Below are 23,074 nucleotides of genomic sequence, written 5' to 3'. Positions count from 1 at the left end.
TAAGCAGTAAAGGAGGAGGAAGGGAGGGGGGGGGGTGCGATTCCCGTTGCCAAGTTGGCAGTAATTGCTCCCGAATCTGCCATGCATGCCTTTCACAACGATGCTGTTCAGGGAAATGCTTATAGGAAGTTCCTTATTCTTAGCTCTCCAAAACTTCAGAGGCATCTACTGATTTTGACATCTTGCTTTGAAGACACATTGCTGAATGTATTCGTTAAAGCATTTGAATGTAGCAGGAAAGCATTTATATCGTGGTAAATGCACTTAAGAAAAAAAAAGACACGAGAACTTTCATTAAGCGTAATTTGTGGCCATTTCGTTCTTAGCAGATGTCGAAGCATTAATGCCGGGCTTCTTCGACGTCATGACGGATGATGTGGTACTGAGCCAGAACTTGTGAAGAACATTTGCGAGTTTAACACGAGACAGGAGACTCAAGAGTTATGCGCTGATGTACAGATTTATTGCTTGATGAAAAAGATAGCGGTATATATAGAGAGGTAATATCTTGTCATTACAAGAATTGTAGTTGTGAGGAAATTGCAAGGAACACGAATCATGCAGTGAAGCAAGCTAACTGGAGTAGCGTCGTAGGAGAGTAATAAACGGGATGGAATGTGATGCCTAAGCACTAAATGCTAAGTTAACACAGTTTCTGAGAGCTGTCTTTTGGAGCTGCTTTAGCTTACTCAAGTGTACGTTTGTACGGGTTCTCTTTCTAGGCGGAAAAGAGTTGCTCACCTTAGGCTCCTCCAAGACTCTGCCTGTCGTACGATTCGGACCCGGCTACCTGCTCCGGGAGACGACCCTGCACGTGACAGTGTTCACCGATGTCGGCCTTATCGTTCAGTGGGACAAGGGAACAACCGTGTCTTTAGCCCTGCAGCCTGCTTGGAGAGGAAGGGTAAGGACGCCGTCCGTGTCACTAGCCCCATTTGACACCGTCAAAGCGTTTGGGGACCGTTTAGATCTCGGTGCACATTCTTTTCATTCACGCTATGTGGCACAACTGGTTGACAAATGCTTCCAAAGCTCATTTTGTCTAAGGCTGAAGAATTTTGGCAGCTCTTAGGTAGGAACCTTAGCGAGAGCAAATCAAAGGGAAAAGTGAGATAGAAATGTAAAGCACGTGAAAAAAAAAACCAGCTGCATTTTATCAGGTCGTCGTCTGAGGTATGTTGCTCCTGCAGTGACTTTTAATTGCACTAGTGACAGCTTCTCTCAGGCTGAAGCTTGCCTCGCCATTAACGTGGCACCTGCTGCAGATATAATTTGCTGCCTTGTCTAATCCTTTATTTCGTTGCAAGTCGGCCGACTGAATTCTCTTGTTCGACGGATGACAGCAAATGAACTTTCACTCCCGTTGACTTGACGTCTGACCTGTCCTGGCAGGTGAAAGGACTGTGCGGCAACTTCGACGGAGACCAGACGAATGACTTCCAGACGCCTTCTGGCGGCGTCGCGGAGGGCGACGCGCGAGTCTTCGGCGACGCCTGGAAGCTGCAGGACGCATGTCGGACCAACTTCACACTCGTCGGCGAGGGCCACGAAATATGCGAACACAAACCGCACCGCACTGCTTGGGCCACGCAGCGCTGCGAGGTGCTCAGGTCGCCACTCTTCGAGCCCTGCCACACCGAGGTAGACGTCGAGCCTTACTTCGAGAGGTATACGCAGCACTCTACTTCTTATTTCGTTTTTTTTTAACATGCGCCATTTTCTTTCACAACAGCCATGAAAAATTTGAGCAAAAGGCATGGAAGCTGGATGGACGCCTTCTTAAAATTCTGAAGCTTAATGTAATTTATGACACTGAACTTGTACCGTAACTGCGTGTTTTACCATAATTCGCAGTTCGCACAGAACTAGCTTACGGTGAATCTAGATATGACCATATATTACTAGGAAAACAAGGACAACAGATGAAAACCTTCGTTCTAAAAAAAAAAAAAACAACAACAACCAGTCTGGCTACGTCCTAGGCATTTTTCTAAATCCGAGCACTTCTTTGTTTTTTCTGATATAGTTAGACATCGTGAAGTAATCACGGTAAAGTATACGGCCAGCATTGTGCACATCTGCCTTGTGCCCAGTTTGGTATCATAAATTCGAAAATTAAGTGCTAAAGGTATTATTTAATTAGTTGAAAATTCTCAATGAACGATGCGGCCGTAAGCCGAAATTAAAATCTCGATACCTTTAGGTCGGCTGTAGCGAGGAGTCATAGAGTTCCGCCTGGTCGATATTAACATGTTTTGCTCAAATCAGTAGAATAAATAAACGTGCTCTACAACCTTTTTCTCCATTCTACGGGAAAAGCTCGGAGCCAGGAGCAATAAAGCGTGAATGAGTGATAAAAACCTCAAGAGAATATACGATCAGAACATAATAATTATGTAAATAAAAATGTTATTATTTGCTCTTAATTTCGCTATTAACCGCTGCCATCATATGTTCATACACTTTCGCCGGAAATGTTTCGAGGTACACTTCGTTATGTTAACACTTGTCCATCATAATGTTCGTTCCCACCCTTCACCGGAGACTTTAAGGAAATAAAATGAAATGAAATAAAATAATAGTATGAGGGAAGAAAACTTTATACTAAAAGCGTATTTTGGGTGCACGGACGACCGTTACTCCGAACACATTCGGAATGTTCTTACCATCCTTCTCGTATAACCACTCCCTCCTTTCCTCCTCTTCCGGCTTCTCAGGTGCGTTCAAGACGTGTGCGGCTGCGACTCGGGCGGCGACTGCGAGTGCCTGTGCACAAACATCGCGGCCTATGCCCACGAGTGCAGTGCGCAGGGCATCCACATCAAGTGGCGATCGCAGTCACTTTGCCGTGAGTGCACCCGTTCATATTTTCCGCTGCGTACGTCGTAAATGGTCTATAATATCACGTCATTAGGAAGGCATGAAACTGAAATGAATCCTTTGAGAGAAAACTACTCGGCTGCCCTGAAACGAATGTTCTTGCGCAAATAAGTGCACTGCATGCAGTTTTTGGGTTGCAAAGACTTACTATTTTTCTTTGAAGCCCACTTTTTCGCTTAGAACATGTCTTAGGATTTTCTTTTACGTGGTTAGGCGACAAGATCGTCAGAGGTCAGCTTGATTTACTGCAAACTTATTTACACTGCGCGGGAAAGGCAGATATTTTGGGGGTGGTAGTGGCGTCGTGAAAAACTTTCATTTTTAGAAAAGGTGGTTAGGAGACCGGTCCTCGTGGGCGGGGTTATCAGTCCAGGACTCCGACAGCTCCTACTATCCTGCGGGCCAGCTTGATCAGCCTTTGCTAATCGCCCAGGATAGAGATTAGTGAGGTGGAGTATAGGTGGTAGTTCACTTATTCCCATCACTTGTCAAATCCATGTATAACGAGTTGTCAAATCCACGCATATTTCCTGAGGTATTCTTTTACCCGACAGCTATCCAGTGTGACGCCGAGTGCTCCGAGTACGATGCGTGCATTCCTGGCTGCCCGCCGCGGACTTGCGAGACTCTGGGTGCACCAGTTGGTGAGCAGGGGCCTGTGTGTGACATCAGCACCGCGCCATGCATCGAGGGCTGCAAGCCCAAGCCGTGCCCGGAAGGCTTCGTTTACGACAACGAGCGCGACATGAACTGCGTGCCCGAGGCGCAGTGTCGGGTGCCCTGCAAGGAGATCAACGGGCGGGTATACCTCGAGGGCGAGCGCATCGAGGACTCAAGGATAGCGGAGCCTTGCGAGTCATGGTGGGTTGCACTCTTTTATTTTTTTTGCTGTGATAGGACACATTTTTCGTGTATATATTGGCGCTTCTATATTGCCCACACTGCCACCCATCATAGCCATTTTTATTCTCCTCTCCTTCTCTCCCAGTGCAGAGCAGCAGGCTATGTATTAACAGCTCAGGTCTACCTATGCTTCTTTCGCTGCAAAAGGCAACAAACCTTTTCTCTCTCTCGATTAGTTTTGGTTTCGGATTTGTTTGTTTGGAAAAATGAAAGAAAATAAAAGAAATTAGACCGGATCCTGGGAAAGCCCGAGTAGAGGCCGCTGGGCCGTTTGACTTTTATTCTTTGACAACAGCATTTGGGCTTCGTGCAGCGTGTGATTAGATTTTTCATGCTTTCAGGACGTGTTGTTACAGGCTGCTAAGTTACATCTCGTCGCTTTCGCTTTGAACTTCAGAATAACTGCTCCATTTTTCATCTAAGTTCCCACTATAGTGCTCAACAGATGTCTTCGTGCTGGGACAGTTTTTCGCCATGGAGCCGTCTTAACATCTCTTGGCGTACGCTTTCTCGCATAGCCTTACTTTCTAAATGAAAAAGAGACGAGCCCATAAACCTACTTAATATCGGCTTGTTATTAGCCATCAGTTTGTCCTGGTTGAGGCTGAGCTTACCAGCAAGGACTGGCTGCTGTCGTCATTAGAGCTCCTCAGATTGAGTGCTGACATGCTCAAACGTACGAGAATTTTCGCAGATGTAAATGCCAGTACCAAGAAAGAAGCTTCGTTATTTTTCGTGCAGCTCACTGAATGTCACCGCTTGCTTTTGTCGCAGCTTCTGCCGACGTGGAAGTATTGTGTGCACTGGTCATCCGTGCCCCAACACTGAGCCTCCCACCGCCGTCGGATGCACCTCGAGCGGCTGGACGCCGTGGCTGAACCCTGCGGCGCGGGCGTCCGGAGACTTCGCCTTGCTGGCAGACCGCCGCTTCGCCTCCGAGTACGGCGCGTACTGCGGCCCCGCCCAGGTCGTCGACATCGAGTGCCGCGTCGTGGCCACGGGACAGGATCTGGCAGAAGCAGGACAGATGGTGAGCTGCGAGCTGCCGCGAGGATTGTCTTGCTACCACCGGTACCAGGCGGGCGGTGCCTGTTTCGACTACGAGGTGCGCCTGCTCTGCGACTGCGGTGAGTAAGGCAAAGTTGAGCGTTGCTATTCTCGGCTGCAATCGTTATTAGAGGTGAGGGAACACGACTGCGCTCGCGATAGATGTACACTCCTCGCGTAGCCATGGAAACTTCAGGTTTACTTTTTGATTTTTGCGTTGTGTCCTTACTGGAGGCTCAAGGTATTGAGTGCGATGTGTAGACTGTTTGTTCAGTCTATGTAGGGTTAAGGCGCCGCACTGTCGTAGTAAAAATGAAATTAAACACATTCCATACCGTGTACTTGAGGTGCTGAGGCTATTCTGTGTATCAAGGACACACCTTCATATTTTTCGACGTCTGCGGATGTCCACAAATTTCTGGTAAGCCAGTGTTCCTCTAAAGTTAAGCGAACGCGCCGAGCCCGCGCCACCCAAACGTCTTGGACGCGGGAAGCCAGCCGCTCTTGCTAACTGACAAGCAAACCCCTGAGAATCCCGCGTGAATTCCCCGCTCCTCCTCACTCACATTCTCTGCACGTGTCTGCATCTGCCTACCATATGCAGCCCCTACTCTACTGTGGTGCGGGATCACTGCTGCAGCATGTCTAGGAAGACATACATTTGCTCTTCCAAATCCTCTTTCTTTCTCTGTAACTAGTGCGTTTTGTTTAACACTGACACAAACACTGAACGGAGGGCTGACTGAGCCTTAACTGTTCAATACTTTTCCTTCCTTTTTTTTTTCATGTAGACTCGCCGACGGTACCCGCAAGACCGACAACATTAGTTGAAACTGTGGTAACTGTCACACCGACAGTAGCCGGTGAAACAACGATAACCGACATAAAAACCAGAACGGCTGAAACTACGGTGACCAGCAGGCCGTCAACAACACCGATAACGTTGGATAAAACTACGGAAACTGTCGTACCGACAGGAACCGGTGACTCCACCGTAACCGACATACCGACCAGAACCGCTGAAACCACGGTCACCACCAGGCCGTCAACAACGGCTGCAAGCACAACTGAGGAAGAGTGCTCAGAATGTACAGATGCAAAAACCGCCGGAACTACTGCAGTTTCTGGCACCACTAACACGGGTGGCGTCACCCCTTCCACCATTCCGCCTACAACGACTACCCGAAGCGAAGGCCCTACGGACTACGTTGGCGATGCCACACCCACCCCGGGAGTCCCAGAGCCAGGTCCTCCGGGTCCCTGCGTTTCTCACTGGACCGAATTCTACAACATCGACAGCCCGGAGATCGACGACGGCGACGTGGAGGCGCTGAAGGACATACAGGAGCTGTTCCCCGTATGCGAAGGGCTCCGAATCGCAGACGTGGACTGCAGGGCCAACATTGGAGAGAACATGACCGATTACCGCACCACGGGAGACGTGGGTGTCAAGTGCTCGAAGGGCACCGGCTTGGTTTGTCTCAATTGGCTGCAGGCTCCGGGAAAGAAGTGCCATGACTATGCCATCAGATTCTTCTGCGAATGCGGTACGGAGAATAATTCATGCTTCATTACAACAGTCCCATCAGCGAAAAATCGAGTTAAAAGGATATTTATAAAGGATACGTGTCCCCAAACTTTCTCGGTAGTATCCAAGACTTCACAAGAATGTAAAACTTGGGCATGCGGGAGGACTAAAAACGCTAAAAGCTAAAGAGATGAAAAGTTAAATCGCATGAAAACCCGCTTGAATTCTGCATGCCAAATCGCAGTGCACACTATCTGGTAGCAGCATAGATTTTACATGTTTTCTTTTACTTTGCAGATATACAACACGAGGAGACGACAACACGCGTTCACGGTAGGTTTTATATCTTGTTCTACACCTACCCCACATAGATCTGCAGGATACATGAGGCCTTAATGATTACTTTACTTGTAGTAACTTGTTTGTGACGTACAGTCGGTGAAGTCATGTGTTTCATTGCATATCCGTCGATCACAGACTCCATGTAATTTATTCCGATCACACACCAGAATAAATTGCAAGGTTTTTGCGTGTTCTAGCGAGCGATTTGATATGAGAAAATATTGCAAAATATGAGAGCATGGTCGCACGCCATAAAGTGACTATGATTTGGTATGAAGAAAAAAATAATGGCACATACATTTTGTACAAATTCGCACTTGATGTTAGCAACATTACTAGCAACTGACACTCGGGTTGCTTACTACGCAGAGTTCACCTCCGCCCCTCCGTTCTATACGGAAACAGAACCATCGGCGGAAACGAGCACACCCAGCTACGTTACAGGTGATGACCAATTTTTGTAAAAATAACTTGCCTAAAAGACTTTTTGATATGGTCGTTTTCGTTGATAAGTAAGTGTGGAGCATACGCTCAGCTTCTTTCCTCTCTGTAGTCCATATTTTCGCACGTATTTCAAGTCTTGTTTCTGGAGTCAGCGAAGGAAGAAGGTGGTGATGAAGTAATTTAGAGTTCTGATGGAAGCCGCTGCCCATGCTACGTCGCTTATGCCGCTGATAGCTGCGATGGCTGCCTCCACGATTCGCAAGGGCTCGCCAGCATTCATGGCGCAGTCTAGAAATATTCTTCAAATGACGACTTGTTTTACCGCAGACTGATAGTGTCATCAGGCTCAGTAAAATCATTAAGTGATGTAGGTGGCCAGCCCTTCACTAAACTTTTCACTGTCACAATAAGAGGACAGACATCAAAATAATACACACCGTAGGCTGTCTCAGTTTGCCTCGTCCTCTTTTTCCCTAGTTTCTCTTAGCGTTTCAGTCTCTTCACCATTTTCAACATTTTCTGCCAACTTACAGATCATACGGAGGTTCACGTTACCGTGCCATTCGTCACTGAAGGCGGATCATCAGGGGAGACAGAAACATCTTTCACAACAGGTGACTATTCATTACGATATCTTTTTTTATAAGGTTGTGAACAAAGAAACGACCACTGCCATGAAAGAGGCGGTTAAGCACATTGTTGCCAGTGAGCACACTTTAAAAGAAGCGCTACGACGAGCCTTACAACACTGGAGTGGTGGTCTAGTGATGGGACGGTAGCAAAATCGACTGACGAATGCTGCTGTCAGCATAACACCAGGTGCCAGCTGATTTCATCCGGAGCTGGCTGCGGAAACTACTGCTCCAAAAATGCGCGGTTTCAAACCGACGCCTTAAGGTACTCGGCCGAGACACAGTTCCGTTGGCACCGCATAGGACAAAGTATTTCCTTATTATGACTAAACGAAGCACACCGGAGACTTACTGGAAAGAAGATGCTGTGAGCATTCTTAGTTATTGGCATCTCTTCAAAAAAAGCCACCACTTAACATTGGTATTACAAAATGTGTGATCAAACTTACGGTCTTCACTTGTACATGACAGCGTTAGGAGAATAAACAGTTAACATACGCTCCACATTCGACTGTGACAATGGAAATACATGCTATGGACGGGGAAAGGTTTAAAACACCCATCATTAGTCTGATAAAGTCGACGCTCCTAAAAATATTTTAGGAGCCTCACTATTGATGGTTATTTTTATAGCTGCTACAGGTCACGCAGAGGTCGACGTCACTACTCCATCTGCCACCGAAGGCGAGCCTTCGACGGAAACGACGGCCTCGTACGTCACTACAGGTGACTCTAATTTTTGTATTTTTGTATAAGCAGCGGTTCTGTGTGAAGTAACGCATCTCAAATCGAACAGCGCAACGAAGTAAACTAAGCTGAGTACGGTGCTCATCATAGGGCCGAACAAAGCTAGCTTTTGGTATCTTGCTGACCACTTATCAATCGATATTTGTGACCGTCCTCAAAATCACCAATAAAGTTCTGATTCTCTCTTGACAGATCATACAAGGATCGACACAACGTCTCCATTTGCCACGGAAGAAAGGCTTTCGACGACAGAAGAGACGAGTTATGTCACCACAGGTGATTGCAGAGCTTTGTTTAGATTACTCAATACACCCGAAAACCAGTTCATTTCACTAGTAGTCCCTTTCAGTATGGCCGCTGTCTTCAGTGATGGTATACGAGTGAAGACGATCGAACATTTCGTGAGCTCACGTATGAATGCATTACACAGGTCACACAGAGTTCGACGTCACTGGTCGATTCACCACCGAAGGCAGGCCGTCGGTTGAAACAACTACCACACATTTCACTACAGGTGAGGGCCATTTCTAGTGTAGTTGCTTTACCTCAACACTTCTAGGTGGCAAAAGAAACTGTTCGATGGCACCGCAGTTGTTAACTGCAGCAAAAAGCCAGCTAATATCACCACGGTGAACCTCCAGGGTGCGTACCCATTATTATCATCATCGCTAGTGTCACCACTGTAATCTCACCATTATTACCACTAGCACATAAATGTCAGCAAGGAGTGGAAGGGAAGAGGATAAGGGTAGAGGAAAAAGGAAGGTTGATACCTTCCAGCAAAATCGGCACATCCTTGCTTGCTTGAAGGAAACTGAGAATGAGAAATCACAGAGACGGATACTCAGAAAGAAAGAAGGCAAACACAAAAACAAATTGTAACCTGGAAATAAAACAAAGCTGCTAATTAAATAGCGAAACGGCATCTCGGTCGTTTAAGGAAACCAGTCCGCAGAAATTCTACCAGTTTGTGGCGATAAAGTTCGGATTACCCTCCGAAGTTCAAGAAGGGATATTACTCTATGACCCGAGGATGCCCACAGGCATTTAGGAATACAGCTTTCTCTTTAGTAGCGTGGGAAAAACAGAGCAGACGACATTACCGCGAAAACTGGACACGCTTTTACGCCAAGACTAGATATTTAAAGATAAAGTGGACGAGGACTTCACGTCCGTCACAGGCTGAGCAAAACGGGCTCCTCACGCGTCCTTGTCGGTGCGGCCCCGCCAAAAACCCTGGCTTGGCGCGGGTGAGTCACAGTCACGAGCAGGAGCTGGGCAAGATTAGATGTAAAACCTAGTGATAATTGTGGGAGCAAGCCGTTTTCCAATCGAGTGTGCCAAGAAAACACCACGAATCATTTCGTGAAATGTTTGCCTTGCTATTTCTGATTGTCTTCTTGTCTGCCTCCTATTTTAAAAGAATATGTTTGACGCAATAAGTTATTTTTGCTCAATGTTTAGCTCCAGCGAACACTTAAGCAAACAGCGTGGCTTGTATCAGCACGTTTATATACGATATGCTCCAAATAGACGCATCAAATCCCACGCCGTTTGCAGAACCCGCAATCAACACCGTGCCTGGAGGAGTTCCTCCTATTCCCGGCCCGACATGCTACCCCGGATGGTCTCCGTACGTTGATACCGACAGCCCCAACACGGAAGAGGGAGATTTCGAGTTTGTCAGCTCGTTGGAAAAAAGGTACCACACCGTAGCTCTGGACATCTGGACACTGGCGCCAGTCGGCTCCACATCGCGGCTTCGTGGATCGTTGCGAACCTGTCATAGATAATAAGTCGCACAGGAAGTGCAGAATTTATTTCGTTGTGAAAGAAATGTACGAGCTTGCATTGTGAAAAATATTCAAAGCATTCATAATTCGAATAACTTCGCGAAGTGTCTTGTAGGAAAGAGAATTTGATGTTCGATTAGCTGGTGCGTTTTCATCATTCGCGAAGCGTCACACACGCATAAATAAATGACACCAACCATTTGCCGATCGCAACGTGACTGCGGGGCGGACTTCATGCAAGATAAATCTGCTTTATCTTCATTTTACCAACACTGCCGCTTCAACGTTGTTCTGGAGCAAACCGACTTGCTGCCAGACCATGGGGAGTCCCACAGCCTCGCAAAGTCAGCGTTGGAAGCCAATTTTTCTCTTTAAATTAGAATCAATTTTTGTTCCACTTTACCAACAGGGCGTGTCGCGTCGAAGAAATGAAAGCCATCGAGTGCAAGGCTGTCCACAACGAGACCGGTGAACTGATCGACTGGACCGAGTCCGGAGACAGAGGTGTCACGTGCCTCAAGGAGAAGGGACTGCTGTGCTTCAACAACGACCAAGACGAGGGAAGGAGATGTCACAACTACAAGATACGCGTCTTTTGCGTCTGCGGTGAGTGCCCCGCCCCTTCTATTCCGGAAAAAGAAAAAAAAAAGAGACAGCCCTTTAATTAATGTACCGTGAAAGCGTTCTGGATATGTATGCTTGCGTACATGCGTGTGTGCGCGCGCGCTCACGCGCGTGTGTCTGTGTGCGGTCGGGGATCGCTTTGCGAAAAAACTGTGCGATTGCAGTTTCGAAGAAACACCTCACTGTTAACGTTCAGCTTCTTGTACTTGATTTCGGGCAGGGCAATACCTGAACCTGCCCAAAATCTGCCTTAGACGTCAGTACTCTTTGTTTGCAAAGGGAGTAAGTTGACTATGCTTTTATAGTTCAATGTGCTTTTAAGTAAGTTACCCAGAAAAAAAAATATTAAGGAGCCATATTAAGGCCCTGGAACATGCTTAATTTTCTCAGCCGAACCTTGCTAGTTATCCAACGCTGGTTATCCAGCCAAGCGCTTAATGTTGTGGACGGGACATTACGGTCAGTTAGTTCACACCGTTAATTTTTCTCAGATGTGTCGTACTTAAACTTCTTCCCAGTTCGGGAATTTACTACTAAACGTTACAATGTGGCTCTAAGGGCTTTTTCTTTCCGCGCTCTCACACTGTCTGTTCTTTCTTCAGCTCCGAGGGAAGGTCGCACGCCGATCGTAGTGCCCCCGACTCCTCCCAGCCCAGCGGTGACCACCGAGCAGCCGCCTCCCAAAGACGAAGGGTCTCGTCCGTGTGGATGGACCGAATGGATGGACGGCGACGACCCCAGAACTTCCACAGAAGACATTGGAGACTTCGAGATTCTTGAGGAGCTCAAGGTTGGTAGCAGGCAACAACCCCTGTGCGCCAAACGCATGAAACGCGTCAAAGGTGTAAAGTCCTGAATCAGCACAACGAGAAGGGTCCCGTTTTTCGAAGCTGTAGAGTCATCCTTATTGCGCTCTTTGTACAGTATACGTTGAGATTTATAAGAAAAAGAAAAACGAACTGCTTCAGCGTGCACCATCACGTAAAGCAGGCTGATGGTAATCGGTAAGCGGCTTCGAGCACCTTAATGAAAAAAATGCGTGCGAGCTATGGAAAGGAGAATGATAGATGGGGTAGACAGGAAGAGGGCAGAGTAGGTCGGGGAACAAACGCAGGTTCCATATCCTAGTTGAAATCAAGAAGAATAAATAGGTTTGTGCAGGGCATGTAATGCGAATGCAAGATAACATTCAGATGGTCGTTAAGGGTAACGGACCAGATAACAAGAGGAGGCAAGCGTAGCAGGGGCGGAACAAAGTTAGGTGGGAGGATGCGATAAAGAAGTCTGCGGGGACAGGGATGTCGCAGCTGGCACGGGACAAGGTTAATTGGACAGATATTGGAGAATCCTTTATCTTGCAGTGGACGTCATTATGATGATGATGGTGTAACTTGTCCATTGTTGCTAGCCAAGTTATACAAAATGAAAACGCCTCGCGTACATGTTCATTGGCAGCATTAAACGAGGACTTCACCGGGCTGTTCAGATTATTGCCGCACCTGCATATTTTGAGACATTTTATATAATAACAAGCAAATTAAAAAAAAAATCAGGCTGGCCTCGTCAGCTTAAGGACTACAGCGTGCTCTCGGTGAGCATGGTAACGCGGTCTTAATTTGAATCACTGCTTACGCATTTCGAAAAAAAAAAAGAAATGCAAAATAAAAGAAAGCGCTCATGTATTGTGACTTTGGTGTCTGCTAAGGGACCACCGGGGGAGTCTAAAATTCGGAGATTCAACGCGATTTCGCGCGTCATAGCCCAGCTGTAGCTTTGTTACGTAAAATCTATTATATATAAATATCAACGACCGATTGTCAGGAGTCGAGATGATACCGGATATTAAAGGGCTACACTACAGGAACTGTGCCACTCAAATAGCACCCAGACATATAGAGGCCCACAACCTGTTCGATGATGAAACTAGGGCATAAGGTAATTCTCACGCGACAACCGTTATAAAACCGCAGTTATAGGGAACGGTTTAGATTCACTCACAGCTCATGTGCCCACGGTGCCTCGCAATGTTTTCCGGGGGAAACCACTCTCCAAGAACGAAGAGCTGTCATGAGCTAGGAAATACCAAAAAAACTAAGTTCAAGTGTCTCCTCCGAGGGCCAATTTCGCTAGTGAAATGCTTACGTCGACACCAATTTTTGCGCCGATCCCAGAGGCCACGTTACACTGCTGCTTACTTCAAAACAGCGACAAACCGTCCTTTTCGGTAAGGACGCCACAAGTTCGAATCGACTGGCGGGAAGGTTTTTGAATGCAATTTTCTCAGCTACAAATGCAACTCTTGCTGCTAGACAAACGTCAACATAGCCAGAAAGAGCCAGGGAATTATTTTTCACTCAGAACAATAATTGGATAGAGTTGTACTAAGTGTTCCTTTAAATATTAAAAGAATGTTATATCCTTATCACTGTAATTGCCACTGTCATCAGCACCATCAGCACGCAGGTGACTGCAGGGAAAAGGCCCTCCGCAATGACCTTGATTCATGCCGGTTATAGGTCAGCCTCGGTGACTGCTATTCCAGAAAATTTCCAGACCCTGACCACGTATACATGCAAAGACGTTCAAACAACTTTCTCGAATCTGGTTAGAAAATATGTGTATCCTGTGCCCACGGTCGCCGATAAAATGCCGTGGTTCTCCCGACTCTCATGAAAATCCACGTTAATTACAATCGCAGGTCCAGAGGTAGGTTAAACTTCGGTAATATTGTCATGTGCAACATTCTTGGACAAAAATTTTAAAACACTGGAAAAGTATAAGGTCCTGTTATAGAAACATTGACGGTAATGGTCCATTCTTCTGATGCGTAGCAAAATCTTTCTTGTACAATTTTTTCCATTTCTCGCATCGAGCAGTTAAGACTGCCATAGAAAACCAATGGGGAACGCTAATAAGGGAGTAATTACTCATTTGCATCCACCCGAGCGCAGCCATACGGCTACAAAGGAAAGATATACAGCTTTCTCAGAAACTTCGTAGTTTCTGCGCTCGGGTGGATGCCAATGAGTAATTACTCCCTTATTAGAAATCTACTCCACCTTGGGGGATTCCCCTAAACATTTGACCAACACAGTTCCCACTTCGAGTTATTGATCAATTCGCTCTCGCCCTACCATAATCTTGCCGTCCTGGTTAGCTCAATTGGTAGAGCGAATGCTCCGGTGAAGCGGTGGTCCTGGGTTCGAACCCCGGACTAGGACGAATTTTTCTTTAACTACGAAGTTTCTGAAAAAGCTGTATAGCTTTCCTTTGTAGCCGTATGGCTGCGCTCGGGTGGATGCCAATTAGTAATTACTCCCTTATTAGAAATCTACTCCACCTTGGGGGATTCCCCTAAACATTTGACCTATGGGGAACGCTTTTGACGGTAGCAATAACGTTAATAGCAAAAAGAAAAAAAATACAAGCCTGCCGGCGGGTGATCTGCGCCCATAGTATTGATTGTTATAGCGAAACCTTACAATATATGAAAAATTGCATTCACATAATCTTTCCCGTTCAAAGATGCATTTGTCCAGAATGGTTGGATATGGCTGAGTGGTGTGTACTGCTTGAGAGACATAACCAAACCAAGACAATATGGAGGAGTGCTCACACATGATGGGAGTTAAATCTATGCTGGAGGTGTATCAGGTTCAGCTGCAAATCCTCGGTTGGTTTCGCGCAGGATCGATACGGCACATGCGCTCCTCCGGACGTCGAGAAGATCGAGTGTCGTGCCAAGTCCACTGGCGAAGACTGGACGCAAAGCGGCCAGAGTTCGTTGTCGTGCGACACAAGAATTGGCTTCCGCTGCTACAACAAGTTCCAAGTGACCGAGTGCAAGGACTACGAGGTGCGGTTGTTCTGCGCTTGCCCAGGTCCAGGTAAGCCAGAGCACCAAGTTGTTTTGGTGAGAAGGCCGTACACTAGCCCAAAAGTTGGTGGACTTCGGCAGTACGGTTTGCTGCATGAGTTTATTTAGAATGATGTTTCTGAGTCGTTTAGAGGTGGCTTCGTAAGAGGGAGTGCGCTAGAGGACAGCTTACACTCATTTTACTCATTTCTGTGTAGAGTGTGCAGCTGATTCGAGCCCAGCAGTGAAGTTCTGGAACGAGCAAAAAACGAACAATCATGTTCGTTTTAACTCGGGTCTCAGCCTACCCAGGAACATCTCGAGCTTCAATAGCAACTTGGAAATGAAGCTCCATCTAGGACCATTGTATTCGAGTGGTTTCAGCGATTCTAAAACGGACAGTTCGATGGAACGAATGATGAAAGCAGTAGGCGCCCTCGATCGCCAACCATCAGCGTAAACGTTGCTGCCCTTGAGAATTTCTTGCGAGGAAAACGGTGTTTAACGTCTTGCATCCAAACACGTCAGTCTTAAGCATCCAACATGAGGAAATCTTCCAGCTTCAGAAACAAGAAGACAAACTCCAAGCACGGATCCTCTGGCAATGAACTGTTCAAGCCACCGACTATTTCCCACATCTTTCTCTTTGTGACATTTGAGAGCCCCTGCTCCGTGGAAAACTGTACATTACAAGAAATGGGTCCACTGCCGCCAGAACAAGTCAAGTGTAAAAGTTTTAAAGCATGATTTCGATCTCATGAACAAATGCATTGACATTAGCGCCGAATATGTCTAGAAATGTTGAATGAGCAGAAATTCTTTTGGCGCCGATCGAAATTTTAATTCATTACTTTACCAGCCAAAGTCCATCAATTTTCGGGCTTCCCTCCCGACAGGTTGTACACAAGCCTTTTCACCACCCTCGTGGCACTCTCCTCAGTTCCATAAGCAGGTGTTGGCAGGTGCTCCCTGATTTCAGTGATGAATAACGTGGCGGCCTCGGAGTCGTGAGGAGGGGGGGGGGGGGGGGGGGGATTCAACGGACTGTGCTAACCAATAGCATTGAAATTTCTCTTGACCACAGGATATGCATGGTTTGGGATGGTGAGGAATATGGGAGGGGTTTCAGAGCTTCAGGAATATGGATATGGATATGCGCTTCAGTGCTGAATACAACCTGGTAAATTTTGTCCGCCTTTTCCGGTACTGTTAATTTGCTAGTTACATAATCTGCTGAGCTTAGTAAGCATTGAAGAACAGAGTAAGCGTAGTGCGTTCAGCGAAAATTTAGTTATTGAACGCAAGGATCGAGTGTATGGCTGTGCAACAAAAAGCCGTTCCAATCTGCATTGCACCATTGCAGCCTGTCACAATATTGCTGTTTGGTGAATGTTTCATTTTGACGGTTCTTTCTTTTTTTTTTTGAATACGCCCACTCTTTCATTCTCTTTTCACCGCGTTCGTCACCAAAGCCCGCTATCACTCCACATATCTGCCCATATTCTTAACGATGCCGATATACCTCGCAGTTTAACGCAAATGAAGCTCAATCTTAGTAAGCGGGTGCTTTCATTATGTATTGTATAATAAATGGCGCATCACTGACAGATTCTATCGCAGCAATAATAACATCAAAATTAATATTTTTGGTCTTAAATGCATTCATACATAAACTTTTCGTTGTGAGAAGCACGCATTGTTATGTGGTCAGAAATCTTGTGTGCGCAAAAAAAAAAAAAAATCTAAGTGCGCTTCCAGTGGCACCACGCTTGGTAAATATTAAGTCAAGAAGTTGTCCGCATAGAAGGCGTTTGTGAGAACACTCGTCTTTTTCGCTTTTCTCGACACCAATTCGTGTTTGTTCAGATCGGTGTTTGCTGCACTTTTAACACTGTAGATTGACTTCGAGCTGCATTTGTTACAATCCTTAGATATAGCCTTGATTATGTTTTCAGCTGTGCCTGGAGACGTAGAGAAGAAGACCACGTATGTGCCGTCAACGGCATCCACCAGACTGCCCGAGACAGGTGAGCAAGCGTTTAAATGATTGAATGACGTTTGCGCGTCTGCAATACCTCTTTCCTTAGCCACTTGTGGCGGCGAGTGAACGGCTGTGCGTAAGTCTACGATACTTAAACGGACACCGTACCCTTGGGAAACTGAGGTCCCCGGAAGGGCGTAAAAACCTACATAGCCCTGCATATAATCTTGGCTGTGCCTAAAAGACAGTCGAATGAACATGGAAAAGGCACGGATGGGTATTGAAATGCATGGAATGCGAATGGACCGCTTAGTTTCTAACTATAATCGCGGCCACTATCACACAACCTTGAAGGATTTCGCACTGATATAGATGCATGACCGCTGCGTAGCAGTGGCCACTATGTGCACTTCTTTTAAACCGTACACATACGTTTTCAAATTTACCCGCACTTGTCAACTGTGCACGTTTCTTCTCGACATCACTACACGCACATAGGGCTATTGACTATAGAAATGAATCCGTGCTCATTGTTGTTAAAGGATAGTCCAGAGAAAAACGACGGCGGCTATTGCGCGAGTGAGAGGAAAAAGGAAAATAGATTGGTAAATTCGTAAATTGGTAAATTGGCTTTTGAGGAACGGAAATGGCGCAGTATCTGTCTCACATATATACTGGCGGACACCTGAACGCGTATTCGCCAACTGCAGCCTGTACAGCCACAAGGCTTGAAACCACGGTGAATTGATCACGGTGACTGAAGATTGTCACAACGGCTTACCTAAAAGGGATAATAAATCCTCTTAAATGGCGTTATATGCCACTAAGCATCACGATTTGCGACCTAAAAGGTAAAAAATGGAAAAAAAATGAAATTAAAAAACAATAAAATTACAGTACAGAGAGCGGAGTCGAACGGCCGACCTTCCATACGCAAGACGTGCCTCTAATCCACTGCGCCATAGCGGCGATGTCAAGCCGCCGTTCTGAATGAATATTTATAACCAGCCTTATTGTGGCTGCTACCTGCCAGTGGGCGGCGCTGTCATCGCTGGCTGTACCGGCTGCATTTGGCGAACACGCCACCTGAACCGCGCCGTAAGGGAAGGGAGGAAGGTAGGAGTGAAAGAAGGAGAGAAAGAGGTGCGTAAAGGAGGTCTCCGGAATAATTTCGACCACCTTGGGATCTTTAAGGCGCGCTGACATCGAGGAAAATAGACACCTACAGCGTTTTTGTGTAGCATAGAGTACGCAAGCTCAGCTTCCATGTCCTTCTGTAGTCGCGATGAGTTCAAACTGTCGATCGTAACTGCTGGAATCGCCTTTTTTTTTGCATCCCGGTATGTTTAATTACACGTCGAACACTATCCCAGAAATTTCGAAGCATGGATCGCTCGGAAGGATGAGTCAACTGCTTTTGAGAGTAGCTGCAGCTGTAGCAGCCATTGTCTTAGAACACTTTTAGTCGTTGCCCGCCGCTGTGCTCACACAGAGAGAAGCGAGAACAGAACTTTGAAGACGATGAGTCCACGGTTAAACTAAATTCAGAGCGAATCCGTTTTACAAGCCCTTTTTTCTCTTGACTGAAGGGACGATTCGTAGTTCATTTGCTCCCTTTGACGGCATTTTTTTTTATGATGCAGTGGACACTGAGCCAGAGGGTCCAGCCACAGCGGCATCGACAACAGGCAAGGTTCTTTTTATTTATGTGCTGTTTGGAGCGTATCCAGAATTAGGTACACGCTCTAACGCGAAGGCGTGGTTCTAAGTTTGTTCATAATTCTCGTTGAGTGTAACAGATGTGCCGCGTAAAACAAACTTTTTCTCTCTTGATCTTGATTACATATACCAACATGCTCGCCTTGTGTGTATCCGTGTGTTTGCGTTGGTTGGGGGCAGGATAGAAGGATGCAAAAAAAAAAAAAAACGAGTTGTCGGGGATCTTATGCAGGATTTGATTTTATTTTGCGTTCTCCCCACCAATCTACTCAGACTTGTGAATTCTAAGAGTGAGCGATGAGGGGCTAGTTGGTATGACATGGTTGTAAAACATAAAACTGAGCAGGACATAAAGCTGAGCAGGTCGAGCTGTTTGCTTCTCTCCTGTGTCTTGTCCGCTGCTCAGTTTTATGTTTTGTAATCATACTAGTGACGTCTACATCGTAAAGGACTCCGCGATCACCGTTTGGAAGTGAATGGGGGTGCAGCCCAGCCTCAAAGCTTGGTGATTGAGGAACTGCATTGGCACACCGCAGTCTGCTTGTCAATCGTGGCGTTACTTACTTAGCTTAGAATAACTCCGTTTTCAGTTAAAGTAGTATCTTCGTCGTTAGAAAGCGGTAATATATCGATACCGAACAACTGCAATTTGTACACGGTATTTTTATGCTCGGAAAAAAGCCTAATGCACACTTAACCGGAGGAACGCTTAAGCAGCGCTTGTTTCAGTTCAGAAGAACGCTGGAATACCGGAGCTTGTAGCTGAGGCTCGAAGCATTTCCCCGTTGTGCTCATTCGGTGGACATGGCAAAAAACGACCGCAGTGTTTTTCTGTGAGGAAGATATTGGGTTAGAGTAGGGGGCTTCGTAATGCGAGCTGCTGGGAACACGACGGTTTCCTTGTTGTTCTAACTTATCTAGAGAAAATGCGAAATGCAAAGGAAAAACCAGCGTTTGCGCACCTGGCGCGGGAATTATGTTTGGCTCAGGTTTACCGGGTAGCTTATTTCAACCAAGCCTGCCGCTCAATCCTCCTTTCTTCTTAACCCATCTCTGTCAGCTTGTGTTCTGTGCATGTATTTCCTTGCTTTCTTTATTACAGCACAGAAATAAGGGAGACTGCATCCTCGCCGCTGAACGTACGCGCACTGTACTTGTCCCTTTGTAACTGAGCACTCCCCTAGGCGTTTTTCTTATACAGTTTGTTGTTCTGAGGGACATTGTTTTAGGCACAAAGTGACATGAAATACATGCGGAGGTGCGTCAGTGTGATGCTTCTACGTCTCTTTTGGGTGCAGGAATCGAAGAAACTGCTTCCATATCGTTATGGACGAAAGCGACCAGATTTTTCACACGAGGTAGGTCGAACACGTTTGTTTAAACGCACTGAGAACTCTTTCTTAGCCCAACTGATTTTATCGGGAGACGATATGGCTTGCAGTTAAAATCAGTAACTGATTCGTAGCGCGACAAAAATCTCAACACTCCAAGCACCTAATCCTTGAGTGACTGAATTGGTCACACTGCGAAGAATTTTTTAACAGGCGTTTTTCAGTCCCTGGAATCTGTTCCAGCGGTGGTCAAGAGGTAGCGTGTCCGGCTTTCGACTACATGTCTGGAATTTCTTGTATAATCACGCCACGCGAAGGAAACTCTGACATTTGAGAGTAATTGCGATTACGCCCTCACAGATGAGGAACGAGAAGTCAGTGCTATAGTAGCCTCAATATATTGCTTTAATTCTCGTGAATCGATGTTTGCGAATTTCTTCGATTTGTAACAGATCCCGGCGCCGCTTGGTATTCTTTCAACGCACAGCATACCTTCAGTCCTGGTGCGCGCAGCCATTTTTAAAAGGCCCCATTTTTTTCTGCTATTCGCCGACGCGGAGACAGCGCCGCTTTTCACCTCAAGCTTTCAGAACACAAAACAAAATGTTCAGAAATAATGCGAATGTTTGAAAAGAAGTCGAAGATATTCTTTCTTGATGTTGTTGTGAACAAACCGCACAGTGTATTTGACAGAGGCTAAGCCCTGTTCACGGCTGTTAGTTGTGCGGTGAGGTTTCTATTTTAGCCTGCCAAAGTTTCACAACAGATTACTATTGCGCAAAGCTTTGTGTGTTTTTCTGTGTGGACTTAAAACCGAAGTTTTGTGTTTAACTGGCAGGGCTAGTTGAACATCTATTGGAGGAGTCTTTGTCCTGCATTGAACTTAACAAGGACTGATGATGATGATGATGATGAACTCACCAGCTTCAAGCTCCTGTAGAGTGCCAGCGAATGTTAGACAGCTCGCTAAGACAGAGCACAGTGATGCTTGGTTTTGAACTGGGTAGTGACAACTAATGGGCTGAGCAATAGCTAGAGAAAATACCTCATGTCTAAAATATACAGGTACTACACACGACGATACAGTTTTAAAAAAAAATCAAGAACGAGTGGAATGCTGGAGATATTCCAATTTTTTTGCAGAACATTTGCTCTGCAAGAAGTGTTGTGTTCAGTAACGTAAAGAAAAACACCGAATACGAACCGAATGTTGAGTAACTTCGTCACACATTAGGTGAATTCTGTAAATTTTAATTTGCGAATAAATATTAGCAGATAAGACACAATAAATCATTTGAATTTACTTTTAAAAATGCCATGTTTAGAAAAAACTACTGTTATTTGGCATGCTAACATTACCGATGATTACTGGTGCAAGAAAAAATTTAAACTTTTGGAAACGTAATTTTACGCGCACTTACAAGTGACAGTGGACACGTGGAACTACGTTTATTGTTTTGAAGAGTTGCATACTGGCCCTCCAAACGCAGCCCATCTATCTCACCACTAAATGTAGACAAAACCGTACAACTCCCATTCATCAGTTCAAACGATATCGATGGAAGCATCGTAGTTATCGAGATTTACCTTTTTATCATCAAAAGGCTTCAGGACGTCGACACAAGAAACACCTACTACTACGGAAAGTGGAAGTGCATCAACTACCGCAGAAGTGGAAACATCCACGCCGTCATATCCAGGGGAAACATCACCGTCAAGAACAGGTGAGCTTTCTAAATGCTTGTCATTTCGCGAAAGCTTCCACCGTGATGCCAGCACACCTAAAGCAAATATTTATTTTTGTTTGTTTCAAATGAAGAGCAAACGAAAGAAACGACTGAAGAGCCACACTATGAGCAGACGCTACCAACTGTGGAGGTACCGTCGACTGGTGAGTACAGCTCACAATCCTTACGTGAGTCTGCCGATACAGACCTCACAATGTATTGGTAACAAGCTTAACTATAAAGCTAGGATACTCGTCTTGACACGAACAACACACGCCGATCAATGTGGATGCTGCTTGTAAAAAAAAAAAATAGAAGTTTTCTGTCTTTTCTTTGTTTGTTTTTTTACCTACGTGTTGGTTACGAGTTTCCCCCTATTTTCGAACTTACACATTGCCTTCATAACTGTAAGGTAGAAAACCGCCTGCTTGTATTTCGAATAACCTTCCTTTGTTCTTTCATGTTAACGTTTCATTTGTGTACACTGAGCTATGAGAGACTAGAGTTTGCATAGTCGTCAGGAAGCCGTCTAACAAGCTTGGTTTTCGCCAAGTGATAACAAAAATGTCGCTTTGTTAGCAATGTCTCTGCAATGGTATAGTTAGTAACGTAATTATGGCTTAGTCAAAAGCGAAAGTGCCTCATACTTGAAATTATTCTTTTTTTTCCGCTGATACAGCTCCTCCTGCATACACATACGTATCCACGACGGCTGGTTCGTCTGAAACAGGTAAATTCGCGAATCGCTACACATACTGCTCAAACGTTTTATTCTACAGGGGTCAGTATTTATGATTTTCCGCAATGCGAATACGACTAAGAATAGAAATCAGCGGGTGTGCCATATGGTCCAGTTCTTTTGCTTTCTCTTTTTACATGTAAAACGAATAAGCAAACAGCAGGAAGCGCGAAATCATTGCTTAACCGCATTATTGTGTAGAAAATCTTTCGCGTGACGAAGGAGAAGAGAGTTGCGTTTCGAACGTTGTCTTAAACTACCTTTTGCGTTTTCAACCAAGCAGACAGCGGCAAATCACATATGCAAAGGGAAATAATGTTATCGTAAGAAAAGCGAGAGACCGGTCCACAGCTGAACAGACTGCTCACAGTAAAATGCCACGGCACTACTTTTTTTTTTTCGCTCATCATTGATGATGAAAAGCGAGGGTGATGATTTGAACTTGCCTTCGCTGATATGATAAATGCTAAAACAAATAAATTCTCGCAGAAATTAACCGAAGAAAATTCGTATCATGAGAGGAGGCAATATATCAACATGAATTTTACCACAGGAAACACATAGCACCTATCCCGATCCCTCGCTCGCCCCATCCCTTCCTTTACTCTGTGTTGACACGATTGTATTTCAGAAGATAGTACGGCACTGAACGCGCTCGCCTTGATTTTCATCACCGTCCCCAAATTAAAGTTTTACATTTAGAAGAAAGAAAATAGTTCTTTGTGCTCACTTTAATACAGTGTTGTTCCAGAGGCTAAATGATGTTTTCTTGCTTTGAAAA

General features: G+C 45.6%; 1 protein-coding gene across 2 annotated transcripts in view; it reads left to right on the top strand.

Moving 5' to 3' along the window:
* LOC149342164 (hemocytin-like) overlaps positions 1-23,074 on the top strand; it is an 87,540-nt gene that overhangs the window by 16,324 nt on the left and 48,142 nt on the right. Inside the window, exons 18-39 of one of the 2 annotated variants that reach the window (XM_089544423.1) lie at positions 723-904; positions 1,393-1,667; positions 2,718-2,848; positions 3,435-3,741; positions 4,558-4,910; positions 5,622-6,377; positions 6,656-6,691; positions 7,070-7,144; positions 7,678-7,758; positions 8,410-8,502; positions 8,716-8,799; positions 8,954-9,037; positions 10,084-10,225; positions 10,726-10,922; positions 11,543-11,730; positions 14,629-14,827; positions 16,752-16,823; positions 18,421-18,465; positions 19,795-19,854; positions 21,432-21,551; positions 21,647-21,718; positions 22,234-22,284. In XM_089544423.1, the coding sequence (XP_089400549.1) occupies positions 723-904; positions 1,393-1,667; positions 2,718-2,848; positions 3,435-3,741; positions 4,558-4,910; positions 5,622-6,377; positions 6,656-6,691; positions 7,070-7,144; positions 7,678-7,758; positions 8,410-8,502; positions 8,716-8,799; positions 8,954-9,037; positions 10,084-10,225; positions 10,726-10,922; positions 11,543-11,730; positions 14,629-14,827; positions 16,752-16,823; positions 18,421-18,465; positions 19,795-19,854; positions 21,432-21,551; positions 21,647-21,718; positions 22,234-22,284 (3,603 nt within the window). The remainder of the gene's footprint in view (positions 1-722; positions 905-1,392; positions 1,668-2,717; positions 2,849-3,434; positions 3,742-4,557; positions 4,911-5,621; positions 6,378-6,655; positions 6,692-7,069; positions 7,145-7,677; positions 7,759-8,409; positions 8,503-8,715; positions 8,800-8,953; positions 9,038-10,083; positions 10,226-10,725; positions 10,923-11,542; positions 11,731-14,628; positions 14,828-16,751; positions 16,824-18,420; positions 18,466-19,794; positions 19,855-21,431; positions 21,552-21,646; positions 21,719-22,233; positions 22,285-23,074) is intronic. The other variant, XM_089544424.1, reaches the window with a different exon arrangement.

This window comes from Amblyomma mixtum, chromosome 5, assembly GCF_055824585.1.
Source record: "Amblyomma mixtum isolate Tamu chromosome 5, ASM5582458v1, whole genome shotgun sequence".
Lineage (NCBI taxonomy): Eukaryota > Metazoa > Arthropoda > Arachnida > Ixodida > Ixodidae > Amblyomma > Amblyomma mixtum.
Note: the sequence above shows the minus strand (reverse complement) of the source record. Positions and strands in the feature narration are given on the sequence as shown.